This window comes from Mustela nivalis (assembly GCF_964662115.1).
Source record: "Mustela nivalis genome assembly, chromosome: 19".
NCBI lineage: Eukaryota > Metazoa > Chordata > Mammalia > Carnivora > Mustelidae > Mustela > Mustela nivalis.
In genome coordinates, this window is record NC_139038.1 from 23,660,919 (window position 1) to 23,683,425 (window position 22,507).

Below are 22,507 nucleotides of genomic sequence, written 5' to 3' on the forward strand. Positions count from 1 at the left end.
TTCAAAAAAGATAGATGCACCCCTGTGTTTATTGCAGCATTATTTAGAATAGCCAAATTATGGAAACAGTACAAGTATCCATCGATAGATGAATGGATAAAGATATGTGTGTGTGTGTGTGTGTGTGTGTGTGTTTATTTAATGGAATATCACTCAACCATAAAAAAGAATGAAATCTTGCCATTTGCAACAACATGGGTGGATCTAGAAGATATAATGCTAAGTGAAATAAGTCAGTCAGAGAAAGACAAATCCCATATGACTTCACTCACATGTGAAATTTAAGAAACAATTGAGCAAAACTAAAAAAAAGAAAGAAAGAAAGAAACCAAAAAAACAGACCCTTAACTACACAGAACAAAAACTGATGGTTACTAGAGGAAAGGAGAGCCAGAGGATGGGTGAAGGGGATTAAGAAATACACGTATCCCGAAAAGCACTGAGTACTGTGTAGAATTATTTAATCACTATATTGTGTACCTGAAACTAATATAGCACTGTACATTAACTATACTGAAATTAAAATTTTTTTAAATTGCCTTAATAGAGATCTTCTTTTGTTCTTTCTTGAAGAACCCCTACCATAACTCTATTCTAGACCACCAAGTTAGAATTATTTAATCACTATATTGTGTACCTGAAACTAATATAGCACTGTACATTAACTATACTGAAATTAAAATTTTTTTAATTGCCTTAATAGAGATCTTCTTTTGTTCTTTCTTGAAGAACCCCTACCATAACTCTATTCTAGACCACCAAGTTAGAACAGAAAAGAAACAGTCCTCACAGAGGTAATTAAGAGGTATAAACTTCTAGTTCTAAAAATAAGTCATGGAGATGAAAAGTACAGACCAGGCACTATAGTCAATAATATTATGATAACATTGTACAGGGACAGAGGGTGACTACACATCATGGTTGCACATTTCATAAAGTATATAATTGTCAAATTACTGTGTTGTACACCTGAAACGAATGTAATATTGTATGTCAAGTATATGTTAATAAAAACACAAACAAAAACAAAAACCAAAGTCCTCATCTCCAAAAGCACACAGTCTAGGATAACAGAGCTGTAAAAAGACAATTACAGGACCATGCCTCAGTGTCGCAGAAACACACAGTCAAGGTCCCAGCAGGAAATTATTGCCACACTCAAAAAGGGGGGATTGGAGAGAATTTCATGAAGGGACTGTTGAGAAAGGAGAGGGGAGAGGTACAGGGAGCAGGAAGGCATGGTGAAGCCTGGCAGGGCCAGCAACAGTAGGAAGATGCTACCACTCCTCGCTGAGTTGGCATAAGCAGTTAGGGAACTCGGCACATATTGGAGCCACAGCAATAATTCTCACTGTTTCACTCATATATTTTGAGACAATTTTTGCGACTATTGCCGATATGGTAATTACCCTTTAGATGAAGCAACAGAAGATGTTTGGGGAGTGGTAGAGAAGCCAATGGAGCCTACAAGCTGAGTTACCTTCATGAAAATAAAATTCAGCAGTTGAAAAAAAAAAAAAAAATACAACTCTGACCACCCATTCTGGCCTCACAAAGGTTTATGATTATTCATTGGGATAACATAAAGGGATTATGTTTGGTTCCTTCTTTTTCATCTAGGAATTTTTGATGGAATTTTTAGGTGATGTTTTACAACCCACATGTCCTTCAAATACATATCCTTTTCTCTCAGCACAAAATTGACATGAAGGCCAAGGGGGTGGTCGCGGTCAGAGCTCCAGTTCCACTGGACAAATAAACATTCTCCTTCCTGTATTTTCTGAGCCAAATGCTGCCCCTCCAGTAGGACAGCCTGGAAAATTCCAAATAGAAACGAGGAACTCCCACGAAGCACTTAGAATTAAATCCTTTAAATCTAAGATCCGGTAACATTTCCACTGGCCTGACTTTTCTCATTCTCCCAAAGAGGTATCTTTCCATTTCCATAATGTGATATTCTATCCTCCGCACAGCAATGCTGGTTTCCAGCTCAAAATTCTTTGTACAACCTCATGCTGCCTCTCATTTGCTAGAATATATCACCAGGCTTTCTATATTACTTTTACTTCTGACAATGATGTACAAAGCACCACTAGAAAGCACCTTTTTTTCTTAACAGCAACACTCTTCTGGTGACTTCTACTTCTCCTATATCCTGGGAACCAAGATCTCATTAGGCAGATTCTGGGGAATACGTAGAGAGAGGATCCTGGCATCTAAAAGAATGAGGTACGATACTGGCAGGTTCAGATACAATGAACTTTTTCTGGGTGTCCTCTATACAGCAACTGTTTTTGTGCACGTTTTTTGAAAACAAATGCAACCTCCGTTTTGTTCCAGACCAACAAAATATGGTATTTGTAAACACAATCATCTCCTAGGGCAACATATTTATTCTATGGCTGACAATCTTTCTGAATCAATCTATTGAGGAAGAATGAGCCAATTGTTCATCAGATGTAAACATCTGTATCCTCCTTAAGCGTATCCTCTCCATGGTGCCTCTTGAAGCAACCCAAACAGATGTGCGAGAGAAACCATGCTGAAGAGGAACAGCTGTTTCTATATTACACACACAATCAATGGTAAATTCTACTTGATGTAAGTCCTGGCTATAAAAATCCAGGGAAGCTTAGCTATTCATTTGGGCTTCAATTTGAATTTGGGATTGCCATTCAGAAATGTCAGCAGCAATGCTGCCAATTTATATTGCAGAATGTGCATGTATTCAGACATGTGGTAATGGTGACAGACAACAGTAAATAAAAGATGAGCACATAACACACTCGAAAATGTAAAATTTCCTTTTATCATCAGCCTTCTCCTACAAATGACCTGGGTTTTCCCCCCTTTTTGAAATCTCAGAAGCCACTTATCTTTAGGAAAATTATCAAAGAGGTCAGACTTTTTTTCACTATCCTTCTTTTCTCTCCACTCTTATCCTCTTGCTTCAGCACTGTGTCAGACTGCTAAGACTGCCGTAACAAAATACCACAGACTGGGTGGCTTAAACAACAGAAATTTATTTTCTTACATCTCTGAAGCCTGGAAATGCAAGGTCAAGGTGTTGGAAGGTTTGGTTTTTCCTGAAGCCTCTCTCTTTGACTTGTAGGGGGCTGTCTTCTTGCTGGGTCCTCACATGACCTTTTCTCTGTGCATGCGCATCCCCAGTGTCTCTTCCTCTTACAAGGACACCATCCACTTGTGTCCCTTATGACCCTTATGACATCATTTAGCCTTAATCACCCCTTTAAATGACCTACCTCCAAATACAGCTATGTTGGGGCTTAAGTTTCAATATATGAATTTAGGAGAGATATAATTCATATTTTATAAAAGGTACCCAGTATTCTATTTCATTCTTCACTCTCCCTTTGTGCCACTCTGTCTCTGTTCCCAGGTAGGAGTATTACAGACCCATGTCCATTACTTGTAAACATGCAGACATGTGTTGATGGGTTAGACACATTCAAGTTGGGCGTGAAGCCTCAGGCCAGTGGAGGAAGTCAAGTCTCCACCAACAGACAAAGTCATAGAGCTAAGGACAGAACTGGAGTTGGAAGTCTCCAGGCTACGAGGATTAGAAAGTATGCACCACACTTGTGTGATGAGAGATTATACTTTTTAAGTCCAGAGTTGGAAAAGTAAAGAAAGTTTCTCTCTTCTCTGTCATCCATTTAACACTTTCTATACCCAAAAATATCAAAAAGACAATTGAAGAGAAACACCCTTTTCTTAATCTCAGGTCTCCCTGAGTTGCTCACTGGTGGTCAGAGTACACAGGTATAGAGTATTTCTCAGAGTACAATTTGGGCTTCTTTTTTTAGTAGAGTATCTCTGAAACCCTAGAAACCAATCCCAGTGGTCTGGCATTGGGCAGAGGGGGTGTTGCCTGAGTGTTTCCAGTGGGCCACAGCATCACCCCATCGCTGCAGGCTCACCCTGTGGACCCAACATTCCATCAGAGGCTGGTGTCGACCAGTTGCCCAGGCTGTTGTAGCACCTGCTTCCTTCTGTTTATGGCATTAAGAACTTTCTTCCTGGGACCAAGCTGCATCTGTATACTCTGAAGGTCCTCATCAGTGCAAAGCAACAGAGCTTCTAGATCAATCTGCTCTCTCATGAAAATGGGAAGGAATTCTTCCAGATGATGGGACTGCAAAAATACTTCCAGAGGAGTAGCATCAACCACATCTTCCTCCCACTCCACTTCATCCTCATCCCAAGGCAGATCGTCTTCATGGCTGTTGTCCTCTTCCTCTCTACCAGCCTCGGCTTCATCAGCCTCTGCTGCTCCTTGTCTCTGCAGCAATTCGCTGCTCATTTTAAACCCTAACTCCCTCTTGCTGTCTGAGATGTCTTCGGCACTTGATAGTTTGTTCCTTCTAAAAACAATATTTCCTAGACCTGGACGGTTGAGAATGGATTCATGTTGCACACAACTGCCCTCCTCTTCCGAGAACTGGAGTCTGTCTTGGAAATCCCCTGAGAATCTGTCTTCTTCCTCTTCTCTGAACACTTCCATCACATTCCTCTGCTCACTCCTCCTCTCCTTTCCTACCTGCTCTGCTGTGTCTTTGTTCTTCTTGAACTTTATCTTGAAGGTGTCTTTAATGCCCTTAGACAGGGACCCAAATGTACCAGGAGCAGAAGCTTTTGAAAGGGATGACACGGAGGAGGGAAGAGTCCCAGATTCCTCCTTGTTGTAGTTTCGAGCCATCTTACTTTCATGCTTCTCTTGGAGCTTCTCACATTCTTTGATCTGCCTCCTGGCATTCTTCTGAGCTTGCTCCTTCAGCCTGATAACTTTCTTGGGGTTCATGATATTCTGGGCAGTGGCAGCCTTATCCAGGAGAGCAACACATTCATTTTGTTCTCTACTGGCAGCAGCATCCAGCGGAGACTGGAAGTTGTTGTCCAGGGCAAAGATGTTGGCACCAAAGTTGACCAGGAATGAAACACAGTGGGTATGACCATTGGAGGCTGCAACGTGCAGAGGAGTATTTCCCCAGATGTCACATCTATTGGGGTCCCCTCTAGAAGAGAAAATATGAAAAATACATACAAAAAGTGTTTTTTCTTAGAATGTGAGGTCCAAAAAAATAGAAATATTAATAAAAATAAATAATAAAAATGTTAATCCTGCCTCAGCATTCTGAAAGTCCAGCTATATCACATCTAGGCATCATAGGATCAGAAACAGAAAGAGCTAACCTCTACCTTTTATCTCCTTTTTAGAAGCAGGGAAAGCTTTCCAAGAACTCTCCCAAAAAAGCAACTTTCGTGTCTTGTTGTCCACAATTGGGTCACATGCCATTTCTCTTCTCTAGGAAGAGAAAAAGAGCTACCATTTTAAACTTAAGTCGATTAAAATCTTCCCCTGCAGTTAGGGATAAGATTATCCAGTGGTGTGCTGGTAAATGTTTAACAACCTGTTAAGGGGGGAGATCAAAGCTCTGATTTACAGCATGTGCCAGTTTTTGGTTGGAAATACACCCATCGTGGCAAAATCCAAGCTACTAATGTTATATTACAGGAGTTGGGAAGAGATGTACAGTACCACATCTTTATAAATTATTCCCACCATACATAAAGATGTAATAGATATGCAAAATCTTAAGAGTATAAATAATAGTAAAATGTACTCAAATCATTAGGAAGTGTTACATTTTGAGTATTTAAAAATACAGTTTATTAAATTTTAAGTTTAAATATTTTTAGTAATGACTCTTTAACAGACTCTCAGACTTCTGAAAACTTACAATCATCTCTCATGAGCTGGTAAGAGCAGGTTTTCACTCTAACAGTGTTATGTCACCAGGGTCATGTGTAGGAAAACAAATATCTGAACAAAACTGGAATCCCACCAGCAAAAAGAGGGGAATGAATATTGGGTAAGTAACCATGTCTACTATAACCAGTATTCATATAAAGGGTAGAACATTTCCATTGATTCCCTAACTTACTTCCCTGTAATTAAAGTGTCCCCTTTGTGAATAGTTCTATAACAGTTTGGGGTGGAATTAGGGGCACTGTTAGATGGCCAGAAACCCCATGCCAGCACAGAAACAGGCACTTGGTCAATGCTCAGTAAACATGTGGGAGATGAATGAATACCTAATAGAATCTTGCCCCAGGCTACCACCACACCCCTCCTATGAGATGATGAGTTACGGACAGACACAAACAGAAAATAAAGTAGTAACTTAGAGTTACTATGGCTCTGGCCTTAAGCCCAAATCCCCGCTGAGAACTCTAATAATACAGGGACTAAAGGTCATCTTTCCCCACCCTAGACTAGATCCCCAAATCAGGACCTCACTAAACTTTCCCCAGGCTGGCCCTGTGGGAGGTCAGGAAAGAGGGCCTGAGAAGGCTTCTTGACATTCTTGGTCAGTAGGATGTGGAAAGAGGAGAGAAGATCTGTGCCCTTGCGACAGACACCTCAATGGTCTGGGGCGCTTCCACTATTCTGTGCTACTCAAATTTGGTCCCTGCGTTAGTAAGAGTGCCTGCGGCTGCTAGTTTTCTATACATGCGGAATCTTGGACCCCTGCCCAGACTTCCTGAATCAGGATCTGAAGTTTAACAAGATCCCAAGGTGATAGATAGGCTCACTGCAGATTGAAAAGAGTCCTCCCGGTTAATGCAGCCCAACCAGTGTCCAGTAATTTAATGGATCAGATTTATAAAACTCCTCTTGGGAACCCCTGATCTCCTCCTGCTCTTCAGTTATGAGCATCTATACATTCAGTACCATTCCAGCCAAAACTGTCACCATCTCCTTCTTGGATAAAGACCAGGATAATTATCAGAGGGATAAAATAAGGCTCCGAGTGCCTAACTCATTGGTCTGGTGTGACACAGGCAGCACACTTGGGATCAGGCCTGTCCTGAAGTCGAATGGTCTCTAGCACAATAGAGTCTTACCTTAACACACCTCCGTTTTTCTACCTGCCCAGCTATAAGGCCTCAAGCTGAACTTTTATAGGACTCGGTGTCCTCCCCTGGATGAGGATGACGATAATTTTCATGGATTTGTTATGTGAAAAAGTTAACATAAAGCATTAGACATGTGCTTGGTACCTAGTTAATCTCCAATAAATTTATTATAATTTCCCTTGTCTCTAAACTCATAATCCCTAATTTCATATATTTATTTTTTCCTCACACCCATCTGATCAATTTCCGTAATAGCGCCCGTAAGAGCGTCTGCAACTTTTTAACACTTGAAATCTTACTTAATTTGTCCAACATTTACATTTGTCAGTCTCCCTAATTAGATAATAGGCCTTGGAGGGCCACACCTCGGTCTTTTTGTCCTTTGTGTGGGATCTCCCAGCAGAAGTCTCAGACTCAACCCAAAGAAACCAAGCCGGTAGCTGAATGGAGCCGGGTTTCTTCTTTCTGTAAAGTCATAGCCGAGTGCAAGCTCCAATGCAAAAAGGAGAGCTGTCGCTCAGAAGCATCTGACTGCCACCTTGAATCCCAGCGGACACGGTATGGCCAGACCTTCCATTTTCCAAGTGGAGCCAGAAGTCAGGAATTTCATGCGAGATTTTTTTTTTTTTTTTTGAAATGTTGGCTCAAATTTAAAAGAAAAATACTGTGAAATCCAAATAAAACACATTTGTGGACTAGATCCAGCCCATAAGCTGGCCGCTGGCAACTTCCTTCTGAGCAGAGAACAGCATGAACAGATGCCCATATGGGTGATGTTAAACATGGCATATCTGGGGGACCAGGAGGACCTTTCAGCGTGACCAGAGTGCATGGAGATGGGGGCGAGAGAAATCCAGGCAAAGAGGAAGGCATGAAAATGTAATTTAATCTAAGGAAAGCAAATATTAAATAAGACAGTTCCGTTGGGCAGTCACTTCCAAGAGATATGGTCAGTACTCCTGATTTGTTTTGGAGCAAAGGAAAGCTCTTCCAGCCTTAGCACAAATGTGTACCTTAGGGGGGCACATAGTGCCTCACCCCCAAAGGTGTAGTTTTACTTTTTATTTATTTTAACCAACCACCATATCTAAAAGACTCCTTAAGTACTCTAGACATCAAAGAAGGATTGTTAAACACATCCAGGATGGTACTATAAACCTAAACAGAAACAAACTGGCTAAATTTGCTGAAATTATTATTGAATTGGATAACTTAAAAAAGAAATTACTGAGCGGAGTGAGCTATGGTGGGGATGTTAAGGGTAGTAAGAAGTTTGGGTTAAATCTACACGCTTTGAGACAAGTAAAGTAGTGGAGTTTTCCTTTCTCAAGAGAACTTAAATGAACCTTTCAAAATGGGAGGAAGAACATAAAGAAAACCTTGAGATGACCCCAAAGATGGGTCTCATTTTAAGAAAATTTCAAATGCAAAATTTCAAATTTATAGATGAAACTGTTGGAAAGCTAATTCAGGAGTTTCCCCTCATGCTATTCCCACCAGTTTCTAAAGCTGGATTGGTATGGTCACTAAATAGACAATTTGCTTCTATCAACTTACTCTGAGCATCTGGTCCTTTTCAAATCTTTCTTTTGGAGTTAATTTGATTTTTTTTTTTTTTTTTTTTTTTTTTTTGTGAAGCTGTTCTCTGAAAAAAATCAGTCTTTCAAAAAGGTTTTTCTACATAAAGAATATTTGGACTTACTAATAATCAAAGAAATGTAAATGAAAACAATTTTCCTGCCCATCAGATAAGCAAGGATTAAAAAGAATAGTAATACTCAGTTTTGGCAAGAGTATTGGCAAATAAACATTGATGGAGGAATTATAAAGTGGTTCAAATTTCCTGGCACAACATGTGCCAAAAGCTTTTAAAACATAGCACTCTCTTGAATCAACAATTCTGCCTTTAAGAGTTTATTCTAAGGAAATATTAGACCTTTGTACAAAGATGAATAAGCAAGGATGTTCACTTCAACTTATTTATATGTTAAAAGACTGGATTCAAATTTAAATGTCATGAACAAGCAACTGATTAGATAAATTATAAAGAAACCATAAAACAGAATACCATGTAGTCGTTAAAAAACAGTGGAGTAGGGGCACCTGGGTGGCTCAGTGGGTTAAAGCCTCTGCCTTCGGCTCAGGTCATGATCCCAGGGTCCTGGGATCGAGCCCTGCATCCAGCTCCCTGCAGGGAGCCTGCTTCCTCCCCTCTCTCTCTCTGCCTGCCCTCTGCCTACTTGTGATTTCTCTCTCTGTCAAATAAGTAAAAAATCTTAAAAAAAAAAAAAACAGTGCAGTATATTTCTCCTTTAAAGTTACAAATGGAAAAAAAAAGTTCAAATGGCCCATAATCTATTCTTAAATAATTAGAATCAGGCTTTAGAATAGTTTGTATAACATGATTGCCTTTTATAAGGGGGGGATGTGCTTATGTGTATATGTTCACAAAGGAAAAAGTCTGGAAGAATATATGCCCAAATGTTAATGACTGTGAAAATTGGTTTGATTTTTATTTTATTAAATTTCTTTCTTTCTTTTTATTTTTTTAAGATTTTATTTATTTATTTGACAAAGACAGAGAGAGAGAGAAAGCCCAAGTAGGCAGACTGGCAGGGAAAGGGAGAAATAGGCTCTCCATGGAGCAGGGAGCCTGATGCAGGGCTCAACCCCAGGATCCTGGGATCATGACATGAGCCGAAGGCAGCCACTTAACCAGCTGAGCCACCCATGTGACCCTAAATATGTCTTTCTAATAACAATGCAAAATTTTGCAATAAGTGTGTGTTCCACTAAGAATCAGGGAGGAAGGGGCGCTTAGGTTGCTCAGTTAGTTAAACACCTGACTTCTGCTCAGGTCATGATCCAGGGGCCTCTGGGATTGAGTTCTACGTAGGCCCCCTTACTCAGCAGGGATCCTGATTCTCCTCCTCAGGCTCCCCCTCCTTGTGCTCTCTCTCTCTCTCTCTCTCTCTGTGTCAAATAAATAAAGTCTTGAAAAAAAAAATCAAGGAGGTATATCACTTGCTTCCATTAGAAAAAGAAACAAAACTAAAAAAAATCCATGTATACTTTATAGGCAAAATGAAATTTTGTTAATTGGGGCCAGCTTCCAAGTGTAAGATAACATATGTAATTACTGCTTTTCATCTTTAAATTTTGAAAAGCAAGAAACAATTTTTAACAAAGCCAGATATTGGATATTAATGGTTACCACCGTGAGCCACTGTCACTGATGCATGATTGATTAACATCTAAATTCAATTTTTAATTTGTTTCCCTTTTGAAGCCTCTTAAATCTGATTGGCAAACTGATCTCACACAGCTCCTAAGCTATGGTCAGTATGGGAACCTAAGAAAACCTGTACAAGACATTTTTTTCAACCTGTGTACCTCAGGGAAACTTAACACAACAGAACATGGGGCCTCACCTTCCTCTTCCTCCACCCACCACAACATCCAGTCAACTATAATTGATGCAGCATCCAAACTGCCACTCAAAAACATCCCTGTCTCCTCATCCCCATGGCCACTGCCCTTGTCCAGTTTGTCTCTCATCTCAACCACTAAAATGCCCTGGAACATTTTCTGTGCCTGCTATACAGGTGCCCAAGCAAGTTTTATAAACACAAATCTACCACGTCAGTTACCCAGAGTAAACCTGACAATGGCTTCTTGTGTCTTTGGGACAAAGTTCAATTAACTCCCCAACAGAGTTTCTAAGGTTCTTGGGATCTGGTCTTCCTCCTTAAATCCTGGCCTCTCCCCGTGAAATCCACACCCAGCCATGCTCAGCTTCAATGTCTGGAAAGCACAGCGTTCTCACTTGTGGGAAACACTCTTCCTTCCATCTTCTGGCCAGCTTCTCCTCACCTTTCAAGTCCCAGCTCCAAGGCTCTGGAAAGCCTATCCACACTCCTTGGATTGGGGTAGATGCCTGTGTTACCGATTTAGTGCTGCCTTTCCCCCCACTTTGTAACCTATATTAAACATGACTTACTTAATTTCTGTCTTCCTCTCTTAAATCTGATCACCATGAGGAGGGGAATGGTGTCTCTCTTGTTCCTCCCAGCATCTCCAGTGGCCAATAAAATGGCCGGTACATTGCAGATATATATATAAATCAATATGTACGAATTTGAAATTAACTCACTTAGCGCCTTTATTAACATTTTCTTTTTTTCCTTTGTTTAATGTATTGGGTTACAGTTGCCAACACTGCCTAGCCCCTCTGGAAACAAGCAGAAGAAAAGAGCTAGCTAATTCCAGCATTAGAAATTTGGAGGGTGGTGTGTGGTCATGTGTATGTATCTAATAGCTAGTAAAGTTCAGACAGGCTGAGGTTCCCTTTAATAGCTTGTAAAGCCAACTACTTCATCTAAGAATCACGGGCTTGAGTTAGGACTGAATATGAATAAACGGCTGTAGGATCATAATGCCACAGACAAAAAAATAAATAAATAAAAAATAAAAAACACACCATTTGTTCCAATCAAGTTTGACATCTTCAAGTCAAGTAGAAGAGTGATTCGTTTTTAAAGAGTCAACCGTTTACATTTCAGGGAAAAGATTTTTAAAAGCACAGAATTAAAATTTATGTCTCATCCCCAAGGCAGATAACAAAGCCTAAGGGCTTAAAATCATTCTCTGTGTGGCTCATAAGGGATAAGCCATCCCCATGGTACCTGCTGTTAGTGTGAAAAGAGCACCTCCAGGCAGTTTTTTCCCTTTCTCTAAAAAGCCAATTATTTACACAGTCTAGAAAGGACAAAGTATTTTCATTGACTTCCCTGTCTCTTGCTGTTGTCTGCAAAATCCTACCAGAAGCAACGTCTCCAGTCAAAACTAGTAGGTTGAACTCACCCTCGGCTGCAGATTATTTCTAGGGCTTCCAGATTCCCATGGTAGGCTGCCAGGAGTGTGGGAGTCATGCCATCTTCATCAGAAAGATTCAGATCTCTCTTAGTAGCCTCTTTCAGAAGTTCCAGGTAGCTATCACTAGCCGCTTGGTGGTAGCGAGTGGACATTTTTTCTGCTTGCCAAAGCCTGGCCTGATATCACTCTCCAGGCAGAGCAGGTTGTCAGTGAAGCAGCCTTCCTACAAAGCTGGTTAATCAGTGACAAGATAGAGCGTCACCCCAGGACAAAGCTCATTCCAGCTTCCCCCCATGGAAGGCAGCCAGAAAGGTTCATGGCCCTGACCTTGGACCTTTCCTTTCTGGCATAGCTAGGACATCGAGTATTGAGGCCTGCTGGGTTCATCTTTAGTGCTGTGAGTCACATTTAATTTATGTCCATTAGCAAGTCTTGAATGTGATATTGGTCATCTAGGCACAGAATGTGCCTAGATAATTTCTAAACCATTCAGAACTAGTCTAGTTCTCAGGGGAGGGTCTATTTTTTAAAACTCTTTTATTGAGGTATAATTTATATACTATGAAATTCACCCGGGCGCCTGGGTGGCTCAGTGGTTTAAGCCGCTGCCTTCGGCTCAGGTCATGATCTCAGGGTCATGGGATCGAGTCCCGCATCGGGCTCTCTGCTCAGCAGGGAGCCTGCTTCCCTCTCTCTCTCTCTGCCTGCCTCTCCATCTACTTGTGATTTCTCTCTGTCAAATAAATAAATAAAATCTTAAAAAAAAAAAAAAGAAATTCACCCATTTTAAGTGTCTAATTCAAAGATTGTCAGCAAATTTACAGTGTGGTGCAAGGATCACTATAATCAAATTTTAGAACATATCTATCACTCTTAAAATATTCCTCATGTTCATCTGCAGTCAGTCCCCATTGCCATGCCCAACCTCAGGAAACCACTAATCAGCATTCTCGATCTCTATAGATTTGCTTTATATGGGCATTTCATATAAATGAAATCGTAAAATATATGGTCTTTCTGTCCAGGGTGTTTTTGTTTGTTTGTTTGTTTGTTTGTTTGTTTTTTAAGATTTTATTTATTTATTTGACAGAGAGAGATCACAAGTAGACAGAGAGGCAGACAGAGAGAGAGAGAGAGAGGGAAGCAGGCTCCCCGCTGAGCAGAGAGCCCGATGCGGGCCTCGATCCCAGGACCCTGAGATCATGACCTGAGCCGAAGGCAGAGGCTTAATCCCCTGAGCCACCCAGGCGCCCCTAGACATATAATTTTATGCCTCATTTTGTGTGTCATGTTTGTACCAAAGAGTGGAATGGCTGGGTTATATGGCAATTTATATTTAACTTTTTCAGAAATTGACAAATTGTTTTCCAAAGTGACCAGAGTGTTTTACAGTCCCATCAGCAATGGATGGTGAAAATTTCTCCCTATTCTTGCAACCTCTATTGTCTTTTTGTTTATGGCTATCCTTAGTGGGTATGAAGTGGTATCATTCTGGTTTTTAATTTGCATTTCCTACTGGTTAATGATGTTTAGCATATTGTCACTGTGCTTACTAACCATTCTTACATCTTATATTTAAATTCTTTGCCCATTTTTCTGATTGGGATATTATCATATTATTGAGTTACAAGAGTTCTCTAAAGATTATTTATTTATTTCAGAAAGAGATTGTTTATTTATTTATTTATTTATTTCAGAGAGAGTATTTCTGAAATAAGATTATTTATTTATTTATTTATTTCAGAAAGAGAGAGTACAGAAGCAGCAGAAGGGAGTGGGGTAGACAGGCAAAGGGAGAGGGAGAAGCAGGCTCTCCGCTGAGCAGGGTGCTGGATGTAGGGCTTCATCACAGGACCCTGGGATCATGACCTGAGACAAAGGCAGACACTTAACCAACTCGACTACTCGGGTGCCCCAGACTTCTTTATATATTTTGGACAAAAATTCTTTACCAGATTTATTTTAAACTGAATGAAAATGAGGACACAACATCTCAAAATTTATAGGATGCATGTAAAACAGAACTTGGGGAAGAAATCAGCAATTTTATGACTGGTTCTGAAAAGGAAAAATATCTCAAATCAGTAATTTAAACCTCCACCCTAAAGAAAGGAAAAAACAATGGAAAAATTAGTAAATAAAGAGCATAATATGAAACCAAAAAATTATTCAAATCTATCTGTAATAAAAATAAATGTAGGAGCGCCTGGTTGGCTCAGTGTGTTAAGCCTCTGCCTTCAGCTCAGGTCATGATCTCAGGGTCCTGGGATCAAGTCCCACATCAGGCTCTCTGCTCGACAGGAAGCCTGCTTCCTCCTCTCTCTCTCTCTCTCTCTCTGCTTGCCTCTCTGCCTGCTTGTGATCTCTCTGTGTCAAATAAATAAATAAAATCTTAAAAAAAAAAATAAATGTAAATGGATCAAGTTCATCAGTCAGAAGACCCAGCCATATCTTATTTCTAATAGAGCTAAAATATAAAATTGCAGAAAAATTGAGAACAAAAATGGAAAAGTTTCATCAAGAAAATGCTGACAGAGACACCTCGGTGGTTCAGTTGGTTAAGCATTCAACCCTTTATTTCCCCTAAGGTCATGATTTCAGGATGGTGAGATAGAACCCTGCTTTGGACTCTGCACCCTGCATGGAGTCTGCTTGAAATGCTCTCTCTCCCTCTGCCTTTCCCTGCCACACACATGCACATGCATTCTCTCTCTTTCTCAATAAATAAATCAAATCTTAATAAAAAGGAAATACTGACCCAAAAAAATGGTATAGCTATATTTACATCAGATAAAATACAGTTTAAGCCAAAAAAATATTGCTAGGGATAAAGACAGATAATATGTAATGATGAAAGGAAAAAATCATCAAGAAAATACGATAGTCCTAAACTTGTATGTACATAATAACATAACCCCAAAATAGAAAAAAAACAACAAAAATTAATAGAATTAGAAGAGAAAGAACAAATCCACAATCACAGTAGATTTTAATATTCCATCTTGACATTATATATCAGACTAAAGATCAGTAAAAATACAAAAGATCTGAACACAGTTAAAAAGCTTGATTTAGCAATCCTATGTAGAACTCTATACTCTTTAGAAACTACATGTTCTTTTCAAGCAAACAGAAAAATTTTATAAAAATTGTCCCCCTAATAGAATCAGTACAGGCCTCAGTAAATGTCAGATGAGAAGAAGCATTGAAAATGGAGGAGAAGGAAGTTTCTCAACTCCAGCAGTATTTATGTCTTGGACCTAAACTCTCCTATGAAACAGTAAGACATCTGAGTTTGTTTGTTTGTTTTTTTAATAGTAAATATGCTGGCACCGTTTGGCATCTGCTTGGAAAAACTTCTTCAAAGTGGGTTGAACTGAGACCTAGAAGACCTGAAGTCCATATGATCTAGAAGAAATTACAGCATCTACTTGAATCTCCATTTCTTTGTGAAGAAAAAATATTAAAATATTAAATATATTAAAAATACTAAAATCCGGGAATATTGCGCCTGATCATATCATCATCTAAGCTTATAGTAGTGAAAGTGAAAATGAGATAAAATTTCTTACAAACTGTAAAGTATGGTTTTACAAATGGGAAGGAGCCATGTGATTGTGGCTAAAGGAGTAGAGAATTGAAACTTAGTAATTGGTCTTTTTTTCTTATTTTCTACTGTACTTCTCAAAGTACAAAGGAAAAAAATTGGTAGGAGATGATGAGGGCAGAGATTAATGAAAATAAGACAGAGTTGCATATAATTTAGACCCTAACTGTTCATGACGGGTCTGGATAATTGTGGGGCAACTGTGGCTTGTGACTTTATGTTTTGATGGTAATTGGCCTTGTGGAAATAAGTAGTTGAATCTGTTCCAACAGTATGCTGTTGGGCTCTTTGAAGCTCAGAAAAAAATATCTGCCCTATACACTGGTGGAGAGACTTTAAGGGTCAGACTTAAATGTCCATGACCCTCTCCCAAATTGTTCCATTACCAAGCAAGGCAAGCAAGGCCTTCATCAACTTCTCTTGTAACAAAAACCTGCCCTTCCCCACCTGCCTATACTCTGTGATATTAGTATAACTTTAGAGAAACATCTAGCTATGGACTTCTATGTTCCTCTGGCTGCCACTTAGGTTCAAAGGGAGTAGGCTTCCTTTCCTCCTTCGTTTTCCTGAAACCTCACTTATTACTGACATTTCAAGCATTTAACTATTTCACTTTTGAGAGGCCCATAGACCCAAATACTCTTTCTTTTTTGCCAATGACCCAGGAAAAAAAGGGTTAATTGGGCCCCCAGGGAAAGCACTTGGAAAGAGTCTCTCACTAAGGGTCTCCTCCTCCACGCAAAAAGTAAAGGCACTGTCCACTCTTTACTGCTGTGTTTATCATTTTCTGGCCTCTCCTGCCACCACCCAGCTACATGACAGCTGAGTGTTGTTGTCCCATCTGAGCAGTTTTCCCATCTACCCTGGAGTCCAATCCTGGCTGAGAGGAAGTAGCCCTTGGATGGAGAATTTACCTGGGATTCTGTCTTATCTATAAAACAGAATCCTGTGTGTTTCTTTGCCCAGGGAAAGAGATGGAAGGAACAAAGATTAGTAGTAAGTGGTACCTCCAGTCTACACCAAGGCAAACCAATGCCAGCAAAGTGGAAACCAAACTTCTCCTTTGTTCTGAAAAACCATTCACTGCTAATTGGGAAAGGAATTCAATGGCTTGTGCAATCCAGAAACACATATTTTTATTAATGAGATTGCCCCCTAAACCTCAAGAGATCTGGTTTTCAAAAGCAGCCTGTATTTGTTCTCCAAAGCTATTCATGCCTAATTACAGAGGAAATTCACTTGTATGGTAGGGAAGCACATTTTCACCTAATAAGGAAAAAGAAAAGAGCTAAGCAAAATGTTTGCTTTTAACAAGATTACTTCATCTAATGAGCATCTTATTATGAATTTTAATGAAAATAAAGGCAAAAACAGGAAGTGAAAATAATTAAAAAGGATTACAAAAGCCCTGTTGTTGCATAGAAAACTTATAGAAATTAAGCAAGGTCATAAAAGGCATCATTAATACACGACTTTATGTGCTGAACTTGGGTTTGTGAGAAACCTACCTGTTGAGGTAAAGACATTCTCAAGTCCATTATCAAGAAAATGTCACTCACACGTGTATTTTTTTTTCCTCCTCTGCATAGCAATAAAACTCTTCAAGCTATCTGATGTGGATTTTTCCTATTCAAAAGAGACTGAAAAACCTTGCTTCTTATTTAAACACATATACCACTCTTAAAATACGGAGAAACTTTCTTTCCCACGTTGAAGGTCATTGGTGGTATTTTTCTTAGAAACATTGTTAAATACAAACATGAGGCAATCAAAGGAACCATTGTCTGCACTTTTGTTTTTTCCTTCTCCAAATGAAAACATTTATGAAAATATTTAGGTGGGTAAGTCGACTATTGAAATTGTAATGTCCCTGAAGTATTGATTGGGCTTAATTTATTCACATAAGTTTCAAGCCATTCAAAGCCCCATTTCTCTGCCAGAAAAACAGACAGAGCTGTTATTGTACCATCTGGTTTGCATGAGGAATCTCTTGGCATCTCTTAACTGCACATTTTATAAATGCTAAATCCCAGATGGCATTACATTGTAACAGTGGAGAGTTTTAGAAAGGTTTCCAAAAACAAATTCTTTAAAATGTGAACACTGGATAGTCTAAGCAGGGACTATGAATTTAAATTCTACACTTCAATCAGCTGGCTTTATTAGCTAGACAAATTTCCTTTTTCTTTTGCCTTTTCCCCTTTCTCCTTAATGAGTGGCTCTGCGAATTGAGGACTTCAATCAATAAACTCATATGACATGAATCCTTACCCAAAGCTTAAGTTCTTAAAACAAATTGCAAGAACAATGATCACTGCGAAATCAATATTTGCTGCCATTTTTTTTTCAAGATGGCAGAATTTACCACAAGGGAGGTATGTTTTAGCACCCTTTAGCAGATCATTAAATACCATCAAAACCATTCAGTTCTCTCAAAGCTGATAGTTGGATTGGAAACCAGGCAAATGTGAACACCATGCATTGTGTTGAAACAAAGTTCTAACACAGTAACGGTTAAGAACACAGATTCTTAAGTCAGAGACTGACAGACACTAAACCAGAAATTCGATTATGCCATTCATTTGGACAGATTACTTCTGAGTTTCATTTCCTTGCCAGTAAAATCAAGAGAAAACTTCACAGAGTTATTGCAAGTAATATTATTTACAGGGCTGTTGCAAGTAACCAGATTTAGAGTTAGTTTTTGTAAAATACTTCACACAGTGTGTGGTGTGTGTAGTCATTACGCAGTGAACGTAAATTAGTAGTCATTCTACTGGAAATAGAAGCAGAAGTAGAGTAGAAGCAGAAGTACTACTACTAGAAAAGTAGGAACTCTCTCCCTCTTCTTTAGGTCAATCATAGATGTATAATTACTTCATTTTCTTTTTTTAAGATTTTATTTATTTATTTTACAGAGAGAGATCACAAGTAGGCAGAGTTACAGGCAGAGAGAGAGAGAAAGGGAAGCAGGCTCCCTGCCAAGCAGAGAGCCCAATGTGGGGCTCCAATCCCAGAACCCTGAGACCATAACCTGAACTGAAGTAAAAGGTTTAACCCACTGAGCCACTCAGGCACCCCTAATTACTGCATTTTCTTAAAACTTCTCTGCATTTTTTCCTAAGTAACAATAACTAGGACTCGGTTTTTTTGGTCCTATCCCCATGTTACAGTAAAATGAGAACATATGTATTTGTCTTCTAGGGCTACCACAATAAAGTGCCTCAAACTTGGTGACTGAGCCAACAGAATTTTTTTCTTATAGTTCTGGAAGTTAGAAATCTGAAATCAAAGTGTGAGCAGGGTTGGCTCCTCCTAAGGACCATGAGGGACTGTTCTGGGCCTCTGTCCTTGGCTTATAGGTGGCCATCTTCTTGTGTCTTCACATTGTCTTCCCTTGGTGTATGTCTGTGCCCAAATTTCCTCTTCTGTTAGGGACAGCAGGCATACTGCATTATGGCCCACTCTAATGATGTCATTTTAAGTTAAATTAGAGGTTCTACCTCTAAATAAAAAGACCTCCAAAGAGCGAGGCTCAGACTGGCATATTGCCATTTCTACCACATTCTGTTGGTCAAACCAGCCAGATTTAGGGGGAAGGAAGGGCACAGGGAATAAGCTGACCTCAAAGCATATAATAAAGGGACAGAAGTATAGGAAGAGGTGGAAGATTGTGACTTTTGCAACAGATCTCTGCATCAGCTTCAGAACTTTAGTATTTAACATATATTCTATCAACTAAAAGGAATAAACTGCATTGCCAAGGAAACCTTTTCTCTATTTCTGTGGTAACCACTGCCCTAGCTACCTGTGGAGCAATTCATGTTAATACTTGTATATAAATACTTGTATATTAATACTTGTATGGATTTTTACAAGTATATAAATACTTGTATATTAATACTTGTATGGATTTTTATGTAGAGCTTTTGAGCCATCTCTGTCATCCTATTCCCTAAGCTTCCCTGTCCTTATATTTACAGGTCACTGAAACTTTGTATGCCTTTGTCCTAGTTCTTTCTGAGCCCATGATTATCAGGAAGCTTATTCAACTTGGATCTCTCTAAAGAACCAAAGGGGGAAATGACATTAACAATGTAGAGTTACAGTGTTAAAGGAACTACCATATGATGTTCATGAACATTCTCATTGACATAGTCTAACTTATTTTCCCAAGTTAAATTCATATCTGACATTTGAAAGCTATTTTAAGTGCTATTAGCATAGCTGGTAGAAGTTTCTAGACTTCTTATTTATCTTATACTGCTAAATTCTAATTAATGCCATCTTGTACTTCTAAAGCTAACTGAAACTGCAGGAGAAGCACGGAGTTTTAAAACACCCCCTCATACATGCACAGACACGCACACAGAGAGGGAGAAAGAGAGAAAATCATAATGAATTAGAGCTTGGGAATGGACATCGAGTCTTAGTTTATCACTGGAGCTCTGCTGCTAATTTTCCATATGATCTTGAGCAAGTTACTAAACCTCTTAGGCATCATTTCTGCATTTTACAATAGGGATATGGACTTTGGAAGCCTCATGAACCAAATCCACTCACTTGGGTGTTATACCTTTATTTCAGGAAGTTGGAACCCATGAGCCTTTGATTCTTTTTAAAAATTTTTTTTTATTTTTTTTATAAGCATATAATGTATTATTAGCCCCAGGGGTACAGGTCTGTGAATCGCCAGGTTTACACACTTCACATCACTTACCACAGCACATTCCCTCCCCAATGTCCATAACCCCACCAGAGCCTGTGATTCTACAGCTTACACTGTTCACTTAAATATAACTCAGATTTACTGTTACTGCTGTTATCACTTTAAAATTATTTTATTTTATTTAATATTAGGGTCTTTTTTTTTTTTAAGATTTTATTTATTTATTTGACAGAGAGAAACTCAGTGAGAGAAGGAACGCAAGCAGGGGGAGAGTGGGAGAGGGAGAAGCAGACTTCCTGCCAAGCAGGGAGCCTGATGCGGAACTCGATCCCAAGACGCTGAGTTCATGATCTGAGCGAAAGGCAGATGCTTTAATGACTGGGCCACTCAGGTGCCCCTGAAGTTATTTTGTTATTTTATCACAAGACAATTCAATCAACACAGAAAAAAATAAAGTCAGAAAACAGGAGTTTCCCACCTCCCTATTCCTACGGATGATACAGTACATACATTTATAACCAGTAGTAGAACGAGAGCACAAACCAATCAGAACCGACAACAGTTATAAATGGCGAGCATAGCTGGACTGGGCTGGACCGCCTAAAGACCTGCATGGTCTCCTTCCCTGGGTAACACGGTTAGCTTGCCAGAAATGCCTTCCTGGCTTTTCAGTGCAAATGCACATTTATATACCCATGCACGGACACATAAATGTATAGACACACACACAGTTTCTTTCTTTTTTTTAAGTAAAATATGAAAACAATTATACACCTCCAAGCTCCGATTTCATTGTGGACATCTTCAATATCAGCCTCCACAGATCACCTGAATCCACAGATCCATCTTAGTATTTGAAGATGGTTCATCTAACCATCTCCTGATGATAACATTTAGGCTGTATTCTATTAATATGTTCATATTGTAGAAAATAAGACAACAAGCTTGGAATTTAAGAATTTTAAACTGTTGTTTGTAAGAACAGGTTTTCAGAAGTAAGAAGGGCACCTGCCCAAATGGGGCAACAACATTCTTGGTCCTATGTATAACAACCCAAAGTTCCCTTCAAGAAATGCCTGGCGATTAGCAAGAGGTAAGTCACCTCAAGACATTCCAGGAGAGACCCATTCGGAAAGAAGAGGAAATACCTTGTAGTGATTAGCGAAGTGTGCTAATGAAATAAGTCTCTGGCGGGCTCACCACCTTCTCCAGCACCCACAGGGATCCTCCTTCTCTCCATGCCTCCTGCTCAGGGCTTTTGTGTTGCCCTTTCATCTCCCACAACCCCGAGTTTGGGGCTGAGACCAGAGCTGCCCTTCCTAAAGCAAGACCTAACACTCTAGACAAAAAGCACAGCATGGGGGAAGGGGGGAAGAGCCTGGGGGTGGGACCTCAGAAGGTAGAGCAACACATTCGCCTACTGGCTCTCTGCCCACCTTCTGACCAGGTTTCTCGGAATCATCCCTCCACACTCTACTGCCTTCCCATCATAGTCTTAACCATCATGGTAGAATACCTTCACATTTGCAGAACAGGTGTCACTTTTCAGAAAATACACTTCAGAGGAAAGGATTAACTGTTGCTATTGTGCCTCTGCTCGGAATCCAAATTCTTTCACCACATCTACTCCCAGAAACTTGCTTATCTTGGCTTTTGCTCTGGCCCCCCAATTCCTTATAACAGAATGGGTTAATTCCCATGAAGAAGTTAACTGCTAGCAATCACTCATTGTCTTGACTCCCTCCAGATATTTGCCAAATTTCCTTGATCTTAAGACTCACCTGGAGTGCTTGTTAAACAATACATCCACCCGCTCTGGACGCTTCCCTGAAGCCTGATTCCACAGCTTTTGGGTGAGACCTAGGAATCTGTGCTGTTGATGAGAGATGCATGTGATGCATCTAACCTACAATTGCATTTCAGACACCTGTAATGGGGAGTGGAGATTACTCCTAAAGTTATACCACAAAGACAACACATAAATCAATAATTGCAAATGTGACCCTGCAACTTGCACAGAATTTGAACATTAATCACCTATTAATAGAACAAGGGTTGCAGACATCTAGGTTCTCAAATTGCAGTGAGAGATGCTGAAAAGATATGTCAATTGGGCCTTAGAAAATCTGAGTTCTCAACATGGCTCTGACACTCAGTTGTCAACAGGCTGGGACAAGTTGCTTTGCCTCCTCTTCCACATGTGTAAACTCCCCGCTGGTACAATATGACACTCTTATTTAGATCACTACTCTTTTTGACCCAGAATTTCTACCTCCAGGATTTCATCCTGAATGAACGGGAAAATTGGAAGCTTTTTAATGTCCACCATTAGAAACAGTTAAACACTGGTTTATCTAGACATTGAACGTGATGCATCCTTAAAAATGGTAATGGCAATCTTTATGTTTGATAAA

General features: G+C 39.6%; 1 protein-coding gene across 1 annotated transcript; it reads right to left on the reverse strand.

The window, feature by feature from the left end:
• Positions 1-3,003: 3,003 nt before the first annotated feature.
• On the reverse strand, positions 3,004-12,026 carry ANKS4B (ankyrin repeat and sterile alpha motif domain containing 4B). The gene is made up of 2 exons (XM_082713792.1): positions 11,806-12,026; positions 3,004-5,036 (listed from the first exon to the last, which is right to left on the reverse strand). Exons 1-2 carry the CDS (start codon positions 11,967-11,969, stop codon positions 3,962-3,964), a joined length of 1,239 nt encoding a protein of 412 aa, XP_082569918.1. The 5' UTR covers positions 11,970-12,026; the 3' UTR covers positions 3,004-3,961.
• Positions 12,027-22,507: the final 10,481 nt, after the last annotated feature.

Excerpts from the sequence above, each read along its gene's own strand:
- ANKS4B (XM_082713792.1), bottom strand. The coding sequence starts at position 11,969 with ATGTCCACTCGCTACCACCAAGCGGCTAGTGATAGCTACCTGGAACTT. Across the intron at positions 5,037-11,805 it reads GAAATAATCTGCAGCCGAGG|AGGGGACCCCAATAGATGTG; the intron begins GTGAGTTCAACC and ends TTTCTCTTCTAG.